At 34.3% G+C, this 18843-nt stretch overlaps 1 protein-coding gene across 2 annotated transcripts in view; it reads right to left on the reverse strand.

Moving 5' to 3' along the window:
- LOC143238778 (synaptic vesicle 2-related protein-like) overlaps positions 1-18843 on the reverse strand; it is a 58075-nt gene that overhangs the window by 14159 nt on the left and 25073 nt on the right. For both annotated transcript variants that reach the window (XM_076479319.1, XM_076479318.1), the window contains exons 4-7: positions 14083-14154; positions 13188-13312; positions 9551-9614; positions 4670-4798 (exon numbers count right to left, since the gene is read on the reverse strand). In XM_076479319.1, the coding sequence (XP_076335434.1) occupies positions 4670-4798; positions 9551-9614; positions 13188-13312; positions 14083-14154 (390 nt within the window). The remainder of the gene's footprint in view (positions 1-4669; positions 4799-9550; positions 9615-13187; positions 13313-14082; positions 14155-18843) is intronic.

Genomic DNA, 18843 nt, shown 5'->3' on the forward strand with positions numbered 1-18843 from the left:
TACAATAATAAAGAGCCAGTGATTATGGATTCATAATATAATTTTCAGCTTTTGCATGTTAGAATTTATACCTATTTCATATATATTCTTATTCAAAGCACTAATTATTACACTATTTTGATTTTAATTGGCCATGGAGTTTATTTTGGCTAACGATGGACATTTTCGAATATACAGTGGTACCTCGGTTCTCGAACTTAATCCGTTCCAGAAGGCTGTTCGAAAACCGAATCAATTTTTCCCATAAGAAATACTGTAAATTAAATTAATCCGTTACAGACCTCCAACAATTACGCATTATGAGGAATATTAAGTAAAAATATTGCTTATTTATACCTGTATAATAACACTTACGTGCATAAAGTCAACCACAAAAACTATAAACACAATAAAAAACAATAAACGAACATTTAACTGCACTTTACCTGTGCTGAGGAGAGCTGATGGCGTAAGTGAAAGGTGGTGAGGAACGTGGAGAGTAGGATGGTTATTATTGTTTAGAAGGGGAGTCACCTTCCATAAAAACGTCAGGTAACTCTCTTTCTAAGGTTCTTTCTCTTTTCTGTCTCCTTGCACCGCTACAACCTGCTTGAGACTCACTGGACCTATTCCTCACTAAAAAAATGTGTAATGAGGTTTGTTTCTGCCTGCATTTTAAAATGTTTATGACATAAGACATGACATTGTCATTGAAAAGGTTTATGCTGCGGTTTGCAACAGCTTTGTCAGGGTGAAATTTTTTCCACTAAACTTTGTAATTCTCCCCATTTTCCACACATTTCCTTGATTAGTGAACTTAGAACATCCTCCCTTCCCTCCTCCTCATCTGAAGACACTTCCTCAGCTCCTTCTGTTGCTGCTTCTTCTGATGGATTTGGAGTTCTTCCGTGGTGAGCTCAGTGTTATGGTCTTCCACCAACTCCTCCACATCATCACCACTCACAATCAAGCCCATACACTTGCTTAGTGAGATAATATCCTCGACAACAGGCTCAGCCTCAAAGTCTTCAAAGTCTCTATCTGCTGCTAAGTCTGGCCACAATTTTTTCCAGGCTGAATTCATGGTCTTCAAAGACACTTCCCTCCAGGCTTTGTCTATGATCCTCAAGTAGTGGAGGATATTAAAGTCATTTTTCCAGAACTCTCTGAGTGTTAACTCTGTGCCAGAGGTCACTTGAAAGCAACTTTGAAACAGTGATTTGGTGTAGAGTTTCTTAAAGTTCGATATGACCTGCTGGTCCATAGGCTGAATGAGAGGAGTCGTGTTAGGGGGCAAGAGCTTCACTGTAATGACACTGTACTCCTCCACCAATCCGTCCTCCAAGCCTTTTTGTCCATCACAAAAAGGGCCTTGAGTGGCAACTGTTTTTACATGAGGCAATTCTTTACACTTGGGACAAACACTTCATGGACCCACTCCATAAAAAATTGCCTGGTTGCAAATGCTTTACTATTAGCCCTCCACATGACATTTATTTTACTTTTTAGGACACTATTTTTCTTAAAAACCCTCGGGTTCTCAGAATGGTACACAAGCAAAGGCTTAAGTTTTAAGTCCCCACTTGCATTACTACATAACAATAGAGTTAGCCTGTCCTTCATTGGCTTCTGTCCTAGCAGTGACTTCTCCTCCTTGGTTATGTAGCTCCTTTTTGGCATTTTCTTCCAAAACAGGCCTGTCTCATCACAGTTGAACACTTGTTGGAGAATACAACCCTCAGCTTCTACATAGTCCTTAAATTCCCTAACAAATTTATCAGCAGCGTCTTTGTTAGAACTGGCACCCTCCCCATGTTTCACCACACTATGTATGCCACTTCTCTTCCTAAATTTTTCAAACCACCCCCTACTAGCCTTAAAGGCATCACTTGTATCAGCACTCGTTCCAGGGGTGTTTTTCAGAAGGTCAACATGGGACTGCTTTCCTTTCTCACAAATGATGGTCTCAGAAATGCTATCACCAGCTAACTGTTTTTCGTTTGCCCAAATCAACAACAGTTTTTCTACCTCTTCCATTGTTTGTGATCTTTGTTTCATAAGCACTGTCACTCCTTTTGCAACATCAATTCCTTCAATGACCTCTTTATTTTTCAGTATGGTGCCAGACTGTAGACTTCACCATACCAAACTGTGTAACAAGGTCAGACACGCGAACACCACTCTCATACTTCGCTATGAGATCTTTTTTCACCTCTATTGTGGCTCTAACAACTTTTCTTTTTGGTTTGCTGCTTTCATTATCATTCTTTGACCCCATGGTGGCTTATTTAATCAGAATATTTAGAAAAAAAAGAAAAACGAGAACGTTTACAGCAGATTTTAACGGGGGTCTGGACTGTGCGATAGGTGTGGGTAAAATGTTTTGGGCAAGCTTGACGTGGGCTATAGAAATGGTCGAAGGATTGTACGGGTCATCAGTCGGGCTATTTCGGGGGTTCGGGCCACGACAGCTTAGTTCGGGAACCGAGTTTATGTTCGACAACCGAGACGTTTTTGTTTCAAACAATATGTTCGAAAACCGAATTGTTCGAGAAGGGAGTCGTTCGAGAACCAAGGTACCACTGTATAATATAACGAGTTTTTGAGGTTTTTCTTGTATCCAAGATCTCTGTGGCTGTGGCTTTTGAAATTTCAAGTTTTGTACCAATTCTTTGTTAGAGGCCAATTCCGAGTTTCGTTATATGTTTCTTAGCAGTTTAATGTAAATAATACATGAAGTCTTTGTTAACGTATATAAAACGTAATATCCGTAAGTTATCAATCAAACTTGAGAAAAAACACGCTTTTGTTTGGAAACAGTAAATATCGTTAGTTCAAAATCATGACTGTGTAGGTGGAATTCAGCTAAAGTTCAACACATCAGTTTGACGTAAGAAAATATTTGTCCATAAGTTGTAAGTGCAGTACTACAAATATATGGACCTCAATGGCATAGCGGAATGTCTTCGGACGTACAATGCTAGAATTTGAGTTTTGATGCCCGTAGTAAGCAGAGCACGGATAGCTTATTGTGTAGCGTTGTGCTTCACTTCAAACAAACACACAAGTAGATGTTTCATATAACACTACAAGATAATGCTACATGCATTATCTGCTATAAGGAGTTGAGGATAAGTTGAGCGAAAAGGTCTCTACAGGCTTAGTTCATCAGTATTTACGTTCAGTTGACTGTAACTCATAAAGGCTGTTAAATCCCTGGGTTTACAAACCTTTTCACAAAAGGATTACTTTGTCCTTTCATAATCCATTTGTGAACTCAGGGTTCGGTAATCTTTACATAAGCAGCCTAAGCCATATATATATATATATATATCCAGTAATAAAAAACTACCCTACATTTCAATCGTTTTAGCATTTATTTCAAGTTTGTTAACTTTTGATTCTAAGCTTTGTTTTACAGAGTGAAAAAATAGTTTACGGTCTCTGTCAAGTTATACACTATTACAAATAAAAACGTTATACAAAATAAAACAAAGAATAGGTTTGACAGTTAAAGTTGGTCTTCCAGAAATGAACACAATACTGAAAAAAAATATACACTGTATTTTTTAAGAATTTCTCGGTAAGTTACACAAACATATATATATATATAATTTATTTAATTTTCAACTAACAGACCAGAGAAAAGACTGTTATTAACCAGAATCCATCGCAAGCTTCCTGACTATTATAATGTGATCGAATAGCGAAACTTCGCCTTCTCTCTGTATAATGTATACACAATCCCAAAAAGATTGGTTTTACAGCAGTAGATCACAAACCATGAATCTAACGCTTCACTCTCTGAGTACATCAAATTAGACTATTATCGGTCAATTATATCACACATTTATTTGTTTCTAGTGCCTTTGATAAACTGTTAAAGAAAGGACATTTTATCTTTATCACTTTCCTACCATTAAACAATAATGCGTAAATTGTATAGAGATAAGACCGGTACTTGTTAATCCCGTATTTATCTCATTGAAAAATTGTGAATATGATGAAAGTATGTTCTCGTTATCAAGGCCTTTATAAAATATTTAGTCTTAATGCGTGTCTGCGGATCAAGTCCCTTGTACAATTTCTTATTTTATTTGTTGCCAGTAAAAATTCAGAGATTCTATTATAAGTAACTAGAAGTATATAATTTTCGACATTTGACCTTTCAACTTTGGACTTTCAAAATAATCCTTACTTAAAAACTAAGTTGACTCACTCTTTATATCACACCTTTCTATCTATTTCAATGTCGTAAAAAATGGAAATGTCCTTTTATTTTGAAATCGTTATTTACCTATCTAATTCAAGATGGAGGACAATGACAATGATAACGTCATTGTAACACATCCACAGCAACTTTTGATTGGAAGTTGTCTTCAGCAAACGATAGCACATATTATTTATTTTTAAATAGAGGTAGAATCTTAAACTTTATTTTCTGCTGTTTTTAACGTGTCTCCTGAAACCATTTGGCATTTTGCATTTGTCTATAACTTTCGAACCAATAAAGTTAAAATTTGCAAATATTCAAAAATGATTTGAAACTAATTAATGAATATTGTAGCAAAATAATGAATTTGGATCTATCTTATATTAAAACCATAACAACACACAAAGTGGTGAAGCCTTGTAAAATATAGATAACGTCTGCACCATTAAGTTATACAGGATATAATAATATATTTACCTTATAGAAAAACAGAAACAGTGCAATAGGAACGACAATGATCAGAAGAACACTTCTCCAGGAGTTTATTGTTGTCATAATGGCCATTGTTATCACTATTACAAGAAGCGAACCAATACCCCAGAAAACCTAGAAGACGTAAGTTTGGTAAAACAACTCATTTTCTACATATATATATATATATATATATATATACAGGCAACTTAAAATATTTTCTTGTCTTAACTACCTAAACGTTTAGATTCAAGTTATTAAAATCACATTCAGGGTATACAAACTAATCCATGTAGTTATTTTCTTGTTCCAATCATACATGTTGTGTAGCTAAAATTAGTTAAATAAGCTACAAACAAATTGAAGTGATTACAGAACTAAATGAATTATCTTCTTAAGAAGAGACATCTATTTTTCATTTTTTGAACTATTTGTATGCTTTACTTCAGTTGCAAACATCATTATCCACTGCGATAATGGAGAAAAGTTAATTGTTGCGTACAACCGTGGACCGGCATAGCCAGGTGGGTTAAGACGTTCGAATCGTAATCTGAGAGTCGCGGGTTTGAATCCCCGTCGCATCAAACTTGCTCGCCTTTTCAGCCGTGGGGGCGTTATAATGTCACAATCAATCCCACTATTCGTTGGTAAAAGAGTAGCCCAAGAGTTGGCGGTTGGTGATGATGACTAGTTGCCTTCCCTCTAGTCTTACACTGTTAAATTAGGGGCGGCTAGCGCAGATAGCCTTCGTGTAGCTTTGCGTGAAATTTCAAAAAAACAAACAAACATATAACCGTAATGACTTATTAAAAGCACCTTCATCTTTAAACATCCTAATAAGTAACTCCTAATAGAGAAATAAAGAATAACACTGAGCGGAGGACGTAAAATTTTAAAATAGTAATTTATATGATGTTTTGATGTCTTTTACATACTTCACGTTAATACAGGAATTTGCAGGATATTCAGCATTTGTGCTACATATCTATTGTTGTGAATTATAAAGAAGATACGCTATTTGAAACACTATACTTAGAGTTGGGAACTCATTTATAATAAATAACTTTTTCTAATTGTTGTTGTTGCCGTTGTACTTTTATCCGTCATTAAACTTCGCTTCCAGTATAAGGAGTCCATTGTGAGTGTTTTATTGATTTGTTCCTTTAATTTTTGAAAAACGGCTTCAAATTTATCAAGCAGGATCTTGAATTCCATTGTGTATAAAAAGAAAAGTCGAAAAACTTGTGAGGGGCGCCAAAAGTAGGGAGAAAAGTGTCTGGCACTCTCGATCTAGTTAAAAACTGGTGTGAATATACAACAACAACTTAAGTATTTGTGGAATTCAAATACTAAGAACATACATATTTAAAGGTTTTCAACAAATACATTTTATTTTTTAATGTATATACCCTACAATATGGAGAAAGCAGTAGATCGAAAATGTTACAAAAAAATCACGTGATCACTAGTGAACCATAATACCAAAAAGGAAAGACAGGCTGAAGGCCATCGCAGGAATTAGCCCGGGACAAATTCGTGTCTTGACTTAGAGGCAAAAAAATATACAGCTACGGACGTGGTGGACTGAAATACAATTCCAACTGATTCGATAAAGTTCCTGACAAAATCAAAGTCATCAAAAAACGCTTAACAAAATAGCAAGGAAAATAACGGAGTAAATTAACCTTAGTAATGAGACACGGATTACGTGGTTTGTTGCTATACACTCTAAGTTAATTGTTTGAGATGATTTCACCAAAGATATTAAATAACGGATAGAAACAAGTTATTTAAGGATCAATAACAATGTGAATTTTGTTTCCAATCTGATGGATAGTTTACTTGTTGATGGAAGATCCCATTTGTACAAGTCGAGTTGGTTTGGTTTTCTTTAATTTAGCGCAAAGCTACACGAGGGCTGTCTGCGCTAGCCGTCCCTAATTTAGCTATGTAAGACTAGAGGGAAGGCAACTAGTCATCAACATCCACCTTAAACTCTTGGGAAACTCTTTTACCAATAAATAGTGGAATTGACCGTCGCATTATAACGCTCCCTTGGCTGAAAGGGCGAGCATGTATCATTTAACGGGGATTCGAACCCGTGACCCTCAGATGACGAGTCAAGCGCCCTAACCATCTGGTCATGCCGGTCCCTAATCGAGTTAAAAGAATTGCTTTTAATAGAGATCGGCTGAAAGTCTTGGATAATCGGTCAAACACTAAAACCAGCTTATATAATTCACTGTTTCCTCCTTTATACCTACACAAATTAATAACCTAACATTCAACTGCAACGCCCCCTACAATACCGTACCCGTTTATACTCTCGTCCCTAAGACATGTGTCCATCAACTGTCACATTCAAACTCTCTCTTTCTTAACCTAAAGATGACCTAGGAAGGACGAAACGTTGTTTTCTCCTTATCAATAAAAGTATTAATACCCATACCAGCCGCTCTGAGATACATTTTTATTTCAAGCGGGTTTTCGTCATCAAGAAGGAAAACAAAGTATGTTTCAATGCAAAAGATATAAGGAAATTGACATGACCTGATTTAAGAGAAGTACGGTACTACTACTGTATGAAATGTGTGTGGAAAAGATATTTTTTGTCGCGTTTAAAAACAGGTTCCACAGAAAAGTTTGTTTCTCGAAGCTGAAAAGGTACAAACATTTGGAGAAATAGCGAGATTTGATAGGTTCTTTGTAAAATAAGGTTATTGCAGTTATACATTGTTTCATCTAAAGCATGACAATAATCTAACATAGATAAAACTCAAGTCACAATATATTGCATCAAAGGTTTATTTTCTGTGAATCTCCTATCACATAGCGAGCCAAAAGTGGCATAGATATGAAATATACTTGGGTATACGATGGATCAACTATGATCAATGGGCGAATGTTCAGGTAGGTAGCTTCAAACTACACTATTGGTAATTTATTATATTATTAACATCGTCGTATTGCACAGTGGCAATATTCCTCAATTGTTTAATAGCAGTCGTAACTAAAAACACTTAATTAATCTAGAGTATGCATATTATAGAATCAACGTATATCCAATACCTACGCTACTGCATGCCTGCCTTTTGTTTGCAGATGGTACGCTCAGGAGTACTATGCTGATGTTGTATTCGTTTGTATACAAAATGCTTCCATCATACCAGGAATCATCATTGTCTCTTCTATGTCAAATCATAAACATTAGCTTTAATAAAGAAACGGTAACTTTGATAATGCTTATAGTGGAATCCTTAACATGGGTGTTAACATGTTTTGTTCATACCTGGTATGGGTCATTTCAAGCTCATGTCATAACAAACAAATAAAGGAACAGTTTTATTGCTGTAGATTCATTCAGTTGCTAAGCAGATCGCATAACATGAGGTTTGTTTTAAATGAATGTCATATGCTAAGTAATGCTTTGTCTCCATAACGAAATATAATGACGCAAGTAGCGCTTTATATCACAATATCCTATGATATTGTATGGAAATAATTATGTACACGCACAAGTGACACACAAATAGAAGGTACGAACAAAGATAGTAAAAACTACATGGTGAATTTATTAAATTTTAAAAACGAAAGAAAAGTTAGTAAAATGCATAGTTTTCTACATGGGATCCCATTTTATCAGTGCAGGATTGTAAACTATTGTTTCAAATATCCTGCGTTACCAGCCACGATTAAGCCAAGTTGTGTGACCTCCTTTCCACCTTCTCTGTTTTATATAAACTTATATAGCCTCGTGAATGTTCATATCGAGACTTTGTGCAGGTTGTGAGAGTTTGTTCCGTTGAGCTCTTTAATATCAATACATTATTTCACACATTTAATATTGAGATGATTTCCTGACTGATCACTCATGTTTTTAATGTAATTGAGTCTCTACGTTCTTGTCAGCACTCAAAGGTACACCAATTTAGTTTAACTATTCAACATCATAGATTGAGCTACAACTCCAAACATTTACTGATCTCCTACATTCTTTACTCCAGATGTTGTGTATTGATAACAACACTGTTCTCCTCTGCTTATTATACTGTTTGTCGTTCGATAACTAGTTTTCTCGGTTACTTCTCAGCAGTAGTTTTGAGCAGCTACTCGTTGAACGACTTCACTTATTTTAAATTAGTATTACTGTTCTTGAGGTAACACTCCTGTTATCAAGACCTCTACACGAGCATAATAAAGTACACATTCTGAGAGACTTATTACTTTTTAAGTGGTTTAGGTTTTCCATCTCAACCACTTATATTGTTAAGGATGCCAGTTTCAGCTACCGTTTAGAGTCTTGCATACAGCATCTAACAAAATATGGAGCTTTACTGTACTATTTTATATGGGAAATCCTTAACCAGCTAAATCTTGGATTTCTACATGTTTGTCCTGGAGCGTTTCCGTCTTTGAAATCACAGCTGTACTTATATTACAATACCACTACTAATTCATATAATATGCTGCAGAAGGTTACATTGAATAATTGAATGATATTACCCACAATTTGATCGATCAGTCATCGAATGTATTGACAGCTTATTGCTTTACATTAACACTTGTGATAGCAGTTGCCTTCTGCTTTCGTTCTCTGTTCGTAGAAATGCTTCAAAACTGGAAATATTAAGAGTCATGTGGTATATAAAATAATGATGGTCATTAAATCTTTAAGAATTGAACAAGTACATGAGTAATTAATTATGCATTTGTTTAATGAAAGCCAGAGAACATATTCTGTTCAAACCTGTTATATTTTTAAACATGTGAAAACTATATAAAAAGCAAAAACAAGTGTTATCCGTATTGTTGATATTAAAACAATACAATAGATATATTATACTGTATATCACAAAGACCAAAAATGACAATTAATTATTGACTTACAGCAAGTGACATCGCAGCTTGTCCTCGCTTAGTAGTAGGAAGATATTCCATGTAGAGAACCATTCTAAAAAAAAAACAAAATTTACTATAGCGTGAAACACTCGAGCTCGAATGTTACTTTTCAAAACTATATAAGTACGTGCACGTTTTCAAAAGTTGTACTTGTTTTATAGCAAATTCACTTATCCCAATGCAAGAAAAACTCGGTAGTACTTTTTCTCCAATAAATACTAACAAGAAACAAATAAATTAACCCAAAATTTCATCATACTAGCTGGGTTATATGTTTCCTGTTTATTGAAGCTACAATGTTATGTTCGTTGATATTTAAGAGTGTGTGTATTTTTTCTTATAGTAAGCCACATCGGACTCTCTGCTGACCCCACCGAGGGAAATCGAGCCCCTGATGTTATTGTTGTAAGTCCATAGACTTACCGTTGTACTACCGGAGAGCTGATGATCTAACTGATTTTTAGCGTTATAAGTCCTAAAACTTTCCGCTAAACCAACGAAGGAGGGGTTTCAAATAAGGCCCGGCATGGCCAGGTGGGTTAAGGCGTTCGATTCGTAATCTGAGGGTCGCGGGTTCAAATTCCCGTCGCACCAAACATGCTCGCCCTTTCAGCCGTGGGGGCGTTATAAAGTTACGGTCAATCCCACTATTCGTTGGTAAAAGAGTAGCCCAAGAGTTGGTGGTGGGTGTTGATGAAATCTGCCTTCTCTCTAGTCTTACACTGCTATATTAAGCACGGCTAGCCCAGACAACCCTTGGGTAGCTTTGCGTAAAATTAAAAAAAAAAAAGATTTACAAGGAAACGAAAATCAGCTCAAAACGGTCTGTTTACGTTTGTTTCTTGTGTAATCGGTGTTGTCATTACCCCCTTGAAATTAGTTTTTATAAATATCTGATGTTCTTTTAATCAAAAAGCTTAAGTACATGGTGAAACAGGAATTTCCCTCCAATAATAGGTGAACGTTAGATGACTGTAAGATCTAGAACACTCAGTGCTTTGTATGTTATATAATGATGTCTTAAGGGAGTCAACCCCTAAATTATCTATTAATTGAAGCAAAATACATATAATATTAAATTATATCACTAACATTCGTAAAATATTACTTCAAAAGTAATTTAGGGAGATGTTGTGGACACATGTTTTCTTTAGAAAGGCTGCTTTTCCACTGGTAACATTTTATGCGCGCTTGGTAGTGGTTGTGTCTTGGTCTATGCATCTCTTTGCTCATTGCTATGCATTATATAAAGAATTTAGGCATACAGAAACTATAAACGTTCGCTATATTCTCATACAAATCTCCATGACAATCTCCAGCTGCAGTTTATTATTGCACATCTGGAATTAATGCAAACAAGCAGTCAATAGCTACAGTAAATAATTATGAACCATATTAGTTAACTATTACTATGTTTATTATCATTACAATTTATAAAATTATCTATCATATGAAGTGGTCCTATAGTTGAGTATAAAAACAGGCAATAAGCAAAATAAATAAAAAAACTGGAAATTTAAAACCTGCAAATAAGGATCATAGAAAAGTAAGTAAACAAGAATTCAAATGCAGTGTAATTCTTGGTATACAGTATCTCCAGTCTTGTTTCCTTTCGGTTTTTACGATCCCTATTTGTAGATTTTTCTTAAGTTACTAAATTTTTATTCAACTTATTATCCTTACAGAATGAAGTACAACTTGCCCTCTAATACCATTTCTCCGTTGTGATATTAAAAAAAAAAAAGTTAAAATATTTGTATATTTTATAAGATACCTTGATATTTATATTATTCATGTAAGTATGAGTTTATTTATAATCTCTGAAAGTTGATTAGTTTGTATAAAATAACTGTTTGCTAGTTTGTGTATCGTCAGTAGTAAATCATCCATGTTAACCTGTTTCATTATTTGTGTTAACTTGGTGGAATGCCACAATTCAAACATCTAATTTCTTCTTAATAAATAAGGAGTAATGGGCCCGGCATGGCCAAGCGTGTTAAGGCGTTCGACTCGTAATCCGAGGGTCGCGGGTTCGAATCCCGGTCGCACAAAACATGCTCGGCCTTTCAGCCGTGGGTGCGTTATAATGTGACAGTCAATCCTACTATTCGTTGGTAAAAGAGTTGGCGGTGGGTGGTGATGACTAGCTGCCTTCCCTCTACTCTTACACTGCTAAATTAGGATCGGCTAGCGCAGATAGCCCTCGTGTATCTTTGCGCGAAAATTCAAAACAAACTATGATATAGTTTCAGTTATCTGCGTGTAATAATATGTTTTCACATAATTTCAATGAACTAATCACTGATTTATACATGTTACTAAGTGCTTGCATCTTCTTATAAATATACAAGATTACATCTTATGTTCTTGCATTTCATAAATTTTAAATGAAATAACTGAAATGTCACTAGTTTGCATTTACATTAATTAGGAATATAACCACATGTGAATAAAGGTTAACCTCGTAAAGTTTTTAACCATGTTTTCTCATTTTCTTATCATGTTATCCAAAATATTTCCTTTTCCTGTTGCCTGGAGACAGTCCGAGCACAATCTTTATGATATATTGCCTTTTGGGCCAGTTTCTATTTATAATACTAAAACAAATTATGAAAATTAAATTAATAAAGCTTAACCATGAATAAAATATTAATGCATATTTTTACATTTTGTAGGATAATAAGCTGAACTCGATTAAACATGCTCGCCCTCCCAGCCGTGGGGGCGTATAATGTGACAGTCAATCCTACTATTCGTTGGTAAAAGAGAAGCCCAAGAGTTGGCGGTGGGTGGTGATGACTAGCTGCCTTCCCTCTAGTCTTACACTGCTAAATTAGGGACGGCTAGCATAGATAGCCCTCGAGTAGCTTTGTGCGAAATTCCAAAAAACAAAAAACATTTAATTAGGTTCTTTACCATTAGCATTACGTCAGGACTAGATATATAGAAGGGTAAAAGAAATAATATCCGATTTTTCAGTGTATAATTATATAAACAGTAATAATTAGATCTGCTTATATTTCTGAATTTTGGAATATACTAAAAAAAAAAAGATCATCCTTCTTATAATATAGGCGTTTGGATATGATGGTGTCGCATACAAATTTCTTACTCTTGCAAACTGCCATTACGAATGGTTGTAAGAAAGTTTCTACAATATCATCCAACAGAGAGCAGCACATTTAGTTCTGTTTTACAAACGCAAAAGAGTGACACATCCTATCAAAGCTGTTTGGTGTAAAGTGAATGTTTGAAAGTATGAAGTTGCCGGTGAATATAATCTTAACTTAATATACAATCTGAAGATTTCGAATAAATTTTTACACACATAATACAATTGTTTCACATTAACATTTTAAGATAGTAAAGAAAAATACTGTTGATAATATGTATATTAGTATATTATATACATATAAAATACAGTTTTTATATGTATAAATTTCGGAGTGAAGCCTTTACAATAAGAGGTCATGCAGGATAAGTCGCCCAAAAATTCATTCAAGAAAAACTATTTAATAAAATAATTTGTAGTGTTCTTTACATGTTCATATGAAAGTAAAATAATTCGATATTACAATGTGTAAAAAAAAAAGATAAGAATAGTTGATCCAAATCTTATACTCACGCGCTCTGTAACCCGTGCACGAAGAGCCCAAGAAATCCACGGAAGACGAACATCCACTTGATAGATGGTGAAACTGAGCTCAAAGTTCCAAAGACAATGAGCATACAAGAGCAACTTATAATGATCTAGAAAACAAGTTATGCCATATTAAACAACTCATAATAAAGCGTGACATCGCTAATCATTGGCTTCACTCCGTAACTTATAACGAGCTAGAATATTATACCTCACTTAATGTTTTAGAATACAGTATATCATCGCTAATAAATATATTATCTCCATCTAGTAGGCTGTTATTTATTGTCTCAGTGAAAATATTTTAAAATATGAAATATGTAAATGAAGCAAAGTAGAAACTTACTACAAAGTAAATACATTTTATGAATAAGATTAAGTCCAATTGTTTGTTTTGTTTCTTTTTGACACTTTGAATAAATTAAAACAAGGATTCGATTTACGAAAAACAAAACTGAGTATAATTTTGAAGTTTATTGTACTTAAGATGGTAAAACAAATGTGGTTCATATATTTCATAATGGTTATTAATGTATGATATTATAATAATGATTAAATTATAAGGTTCTAAAATCATGAAGGCGTTTTAATTACCGAAACATATGTATGAAAACAATAATTAAGATTAATACGATTGTCTAATCACAATGTTAATCACGCTTCGCCAGCAAATGGTTTTTACTCCATAACAATACTGATAGCAGAGTTTCATGAATATTATAAATTTCCACACAATTTATAACGAAACATTTATTTTAATATGCCGTATTATCAAACAAAATCCCATAATAGCTTTTACACCTACTCGTTATACATAGGCACTGTGTGGCTCAACTAAGACTTCTAATTTAAACTGTTATTATTAAATGGTGATACGTACCTTCTTACGTCCATAGACATCTTCAAGTTTTCCAATTATCAAGGATCCAATAGCTATTGCAATAAATACAACCTATGAAAAATCAATAACAATAGTGTTAACATTTGAAAATTGTACTCCTGAAAAAATACATTTTTAATAATATTTCTAAAATGTACTTTCTTCACTCATAATTCAACTTCTGTATATAGCTTACAATGAATCCGCTATTACGGTAATGTATCGTATTCACTTACTACAATTTATGACAAGTTGCATATAATATCTAACATCTTTTCTCTTTCTATAACATTTGTACGACTGGATGGTGCAGATATTGCTCGTGCATTTATGACACCCTCTTTATATAATTTCTCTATGGCCATGTGGGTGCTGTTAGAACACTTTTCTGATATTTTCTTTTTAAAGCTTATCTCGTAACAGGTGCTGATGTTATAAGATATCTATAGAATTAGTATTAATATTTTCCTATAAGTTATTATTGAACTAGCGCTAATACTAAAAGACTTTTCTGATATTATTTATATTATATTCCTATAGCTCTTTTAATACAAAGTGAGACCGCTAAAACATATTTCTAGGTTTTAGTTAGATTTCTCATAAAAACCTGCTGTTGTTTCTTAGATCTTCTCATTCCAATAAGCTTCTTCTCATACTTTCTGCAGTGAACTAGAACTGTTAGGAACCTGTTTGTGGATTTATTGTTAGAATAACATTAGAAGATTTTTCTGGTACTATTACTACTTTTCTTACAGTATTTGTAAGATCAGCTGGTGTTCTTAAAACGCTTATGTCACTTTATTGTTAACTATACTTTCTGTAAAAACAGGTGCTGATGTTATTAGAAGATATTTGTAGTATTATTTTTTATTCTCTTCGTGCAGTTTGTGTAACACAGAAGTTTTACTTCAAGAACCGTTTCGCATTATTCTTATACGCTACTTAAAGTTATTGGTGGTGATGTAATTGGCTATATCTAGCATTTTTCTTCTAGTATTATTTTTTCTGTTATTAGTTTCTATAGTAACAGGTGTTGTTATCACACAATGTTTCCAGCATTATTCTTTTACTCTTCATAAAGTTGTTGGAGGTGCAAATGATTATTTCGAGGATGCTTCTAGTATTATTATTTTGTCTCTTCCTATAGTTTCTGCAGGTTTGGTTTGTTTCGAATTTAACTTAAAAGCTACGCGAGGGCTATCTGCGATACCGTCCCTAATTTAGTAGTGAAAGTCTAGAAAAATGGTGGCTAATCATCACCAACTCTTGGGCCGCTCTTTTATCAGGAAGTATTGAGATTGATTGTCACTTATAACGCCCCCATGGAAGGGTGAGCATGTCTGATGAGATGGGGATTGGAACTCGCGGGACTTATATGGCAAGTTGAGGGCCTTAACCACCTGGCCATGCCTGGCCGCTTCTTGAGGAGTGTATTGTTCTGTTGGAACATATTTCTTGCATTATTTTGATCAATTTCCTTTAGTTTCTATATGACCTTGTGGGGGTGTTAGAGGATTTTCTTCCTTATTCTGTTCTTTTTTTATAGCTTCTGGAGGACCAGATGCTGCTGTTATACGATAATTTTGAAAATATTTTATTTCATTTTTATATTTTTATTACACATTATTGTTATTTATATTTATATTTTCCGTAACAACGGGTTCTGACGCAAGTGGATTTCTCCTGGTATTATATAGGTGTTTTTTTCTTTTTCTCTCTGTACAACAAAATGTATAAATATACTATATACATGGCACTATTGTAACACTTCACTTGTTATACATGGCACTATTTTAACACTTCACTTGTTGTTATTTTATCACCAGATGGTCTTGCCAGAGAGTTTTTCTGGCATCATTGTTACTTTCTTAATATAGTGCTTTAACAATACTGTTATTCTCTTTCTATAGCTACTTTAGAAATGTTTGATGTTGTTATAAGTTATCCCTAATGTTGTTTTATTTCTATAATGTAGTAGTTTTTAAGTTTTTTTTTGTCCTTGGACCACTTTGAATGTGCAAAAGACTCCTTTGAATCACCTACTGATCTAACCCACCGGTTCTGGTTTCTCCCTTATGGCTACAATTGTGGTGATACGCGTCAGTTACATTTTAGTCCAATCCACGGACCACACTTTGAGAACCACAGCTACAGATGGTGATGTTAGAAGAAATTTCTAGAAACATTATGGTATTTTCCCTGTAGTTTCTGTAGCAACAGGCGTTGATTTTAGACAATTTCTTTGGCGTTATTGCTATTATTTTCATATAGGTTATACAGAACAAATGGTGTTCTTACAGATTATATACGATATACTTGCCAGCATCTTTGTAAAGTTTCTGTGATACTAGATAATGTTCTTAAAAAAATTATAGCATCACTGTGTATTCTTTGATAGTTTATTAGGATTATGTGACAATTTTGTAAGGTTTTTGGTATTATTTTTTCTCTTTAATCATGATGATAGAAAAACACGTAGGTTCGAGCAGTTTTGATAGAAATGAATATAAACCCTATAACCCGAGCGCTTTCGAAAGGTGAAGCTTTCTTCTTCGGGGACAAACTGTTTCTTTAGAAATAGATGGTAAATTTGTAAGATTATGTAGTGACGCTAGAATAAATTTCTAATTATATAGAAATACTTTCCTGATAGTTCTATATAACTGTTTGGTGTTGTTATATGATTTACTTCTGTCCTTATTGTTCTTGTTTTCCTATAGTTAGTCTTAGAAAATTTCTCTGGTATTGACTTATTTTCTTCCTATAGTTTCTGCAGCATCAGGCGTCATGGTATTTTCTTTTTCTAATTACTGTATTACAGTGCAGAAATTTAAAAGAAAAAATGTCTGATATTATTCTTTTCTCATTTTACACTTTCTAGAAGATGACATAATAATATTATAATATATTTGTAACCGTAGTGATATTATTTTCCTATAATTGTTAAATATTAATCAGTTCGTACATTATCGGTATGCACAGGTAGTCATGTTAGAGTATTTCCCAGTCATTATTGTAATTCTCTTCCTGTAATTTTTGTAAAACCACGCTGTGAAGTTATAGGAAATTTTTGAAGTTGATATAAAACACTTCCTGTAGTTTCTGTGTATCGGGTGGTCATTTCAAATCAATTTTCTGGCATTTTTGCTGTTCTCTTTCTATAGCTTCCGTATGACCAGGCATGATGTTAAAGGATTTTTCTGTTATTGATATTATAATCATCATCTTCCTAATATTCCTATAGAACTAAGATTTGAATCAGTGATGGTCAAGGATTTCTTTTGAAACGATTGTTATTTTCTGGCTGCAGTTAATTTGGATAGCTGATAACAGTACATGATATTTAAGGCATTGATCTCATTCTTTGCTTGCATTTTCTCTAGAATATGATGGTAGTATTCAACTTTTGCAGACATAACTATTATTTGTCTTCCTATAATTGATGCATTACCGAGTGCTAATGAATGGCTTATTTATATTTTCTGCTTATAGTTTCTTCAGGGCGATTTGGTAATTTTGAGGAGTTTTCTTGCATATTGTAACTCTTTTCCTATAATTTTTATGTGACCAAATGTTATTTTATAGAATTTGCCTAGCATTATTGATTTTCTCTTATAGTTTCTGTTTGCACAAGTTGTGCTCTTAGGAAATACATCGGAATTGGCCTAGTATGGCTAGGTGGGTTAAGGCGTTCGACTCGTAATCAGAGTGTCGCAGGTTCAAATCGCGGTCGCACCTTTCAGGCATGGAATTGTTATAATGTGACGGTCAATCCCACTATTCGTTGGAAAAAATAGTAGCCCAAGAGTTGGCGGTGAGTGTTGATGACTAGCTGCCATCCCTCTAGTCAAACATGTCTAAATTTTATTGTTTCTGTGAGTTTTGTTTTTTTGTTTTGGAATTTCGCACAAAGCTACTCGAGGGCTATCTGTGCTAGCCGTCCCTAATTTAGCAGTGCAAGACTAGAGGGAAGGCAGCTAGTCATCACCACCCACCGCCAACTCTTGAGCTACTCTTTTACCAACGAATAGTGGGATTGACCGTCACATTATACACCCCCACGGCTGGGAGGGCGAGCATGTTTAGCGCGACGCAGGCGCGAACCCGCGACCCTCGGATTACGAGTCGCACGCCTTACGCGCTTGGCCATGCCGGGCCACATTTCTGTGAGACAAGGTGGTTTTCTTAGATATTTTTCTAGCATGATGATATTAGAGGGTTCCAAATTATTGTTATTTTGTTCCTATAATTTCCCAAGAGCCGGGTGGCAGTGTTAGAGGATGTTTACTGACATTATTGTTATTTTGTTCCTATAATTTCCGAAGAGCCAGGTGGTAGTGTTAGAGGATGTTTACTGACATTATTGTTATTTTGTTATAATTTCCTAGGTGGTAGTGTTAGAGGATGTTTACTGACATTATTTTTATTTTGTTCCTATAATTTCCGAAGAGTCAGGTGGTAGTGTTATAGGATGTTTACTGACATTATTGTTATTTTGTTTCTATAATTTCCGAAGAGCCAGGTGGTATTGTTATAGGATGTTTACTCACATTATTGTTATTTTGTTTCTATAATTTCCGAAGAGCCAGGTGGCAGTGTTAGAGGATGTTTACTGACATTATTGTTATTTTGTTCCTATAATTTCCAAAGAGTCAGGTGGTAGTGTTATAGGATGTTTACTGACATTATTGTTATTTTCTTTCCATAACTTATTTCGGCCTGATGGTATCTTTAGAGGACTTCTTTTTAATTGTTTTCATT

Source organism: Tachypleus tridentatus, chromosome 13, assembly GCF_004210375.1.
Source record: "Tachypleus tridentatus isolate NWPU-2018 chromosome 13, ASM421037v1, whole genome shotgun sequence".
Classification (NCBI taxonomy): domain Eukaryota; kingdom Metazoa; phylum Arthropoda; class Merostomata; order Xiphosura; family Limulidae; genus Tachypleus; species Tachypleus tridentatus.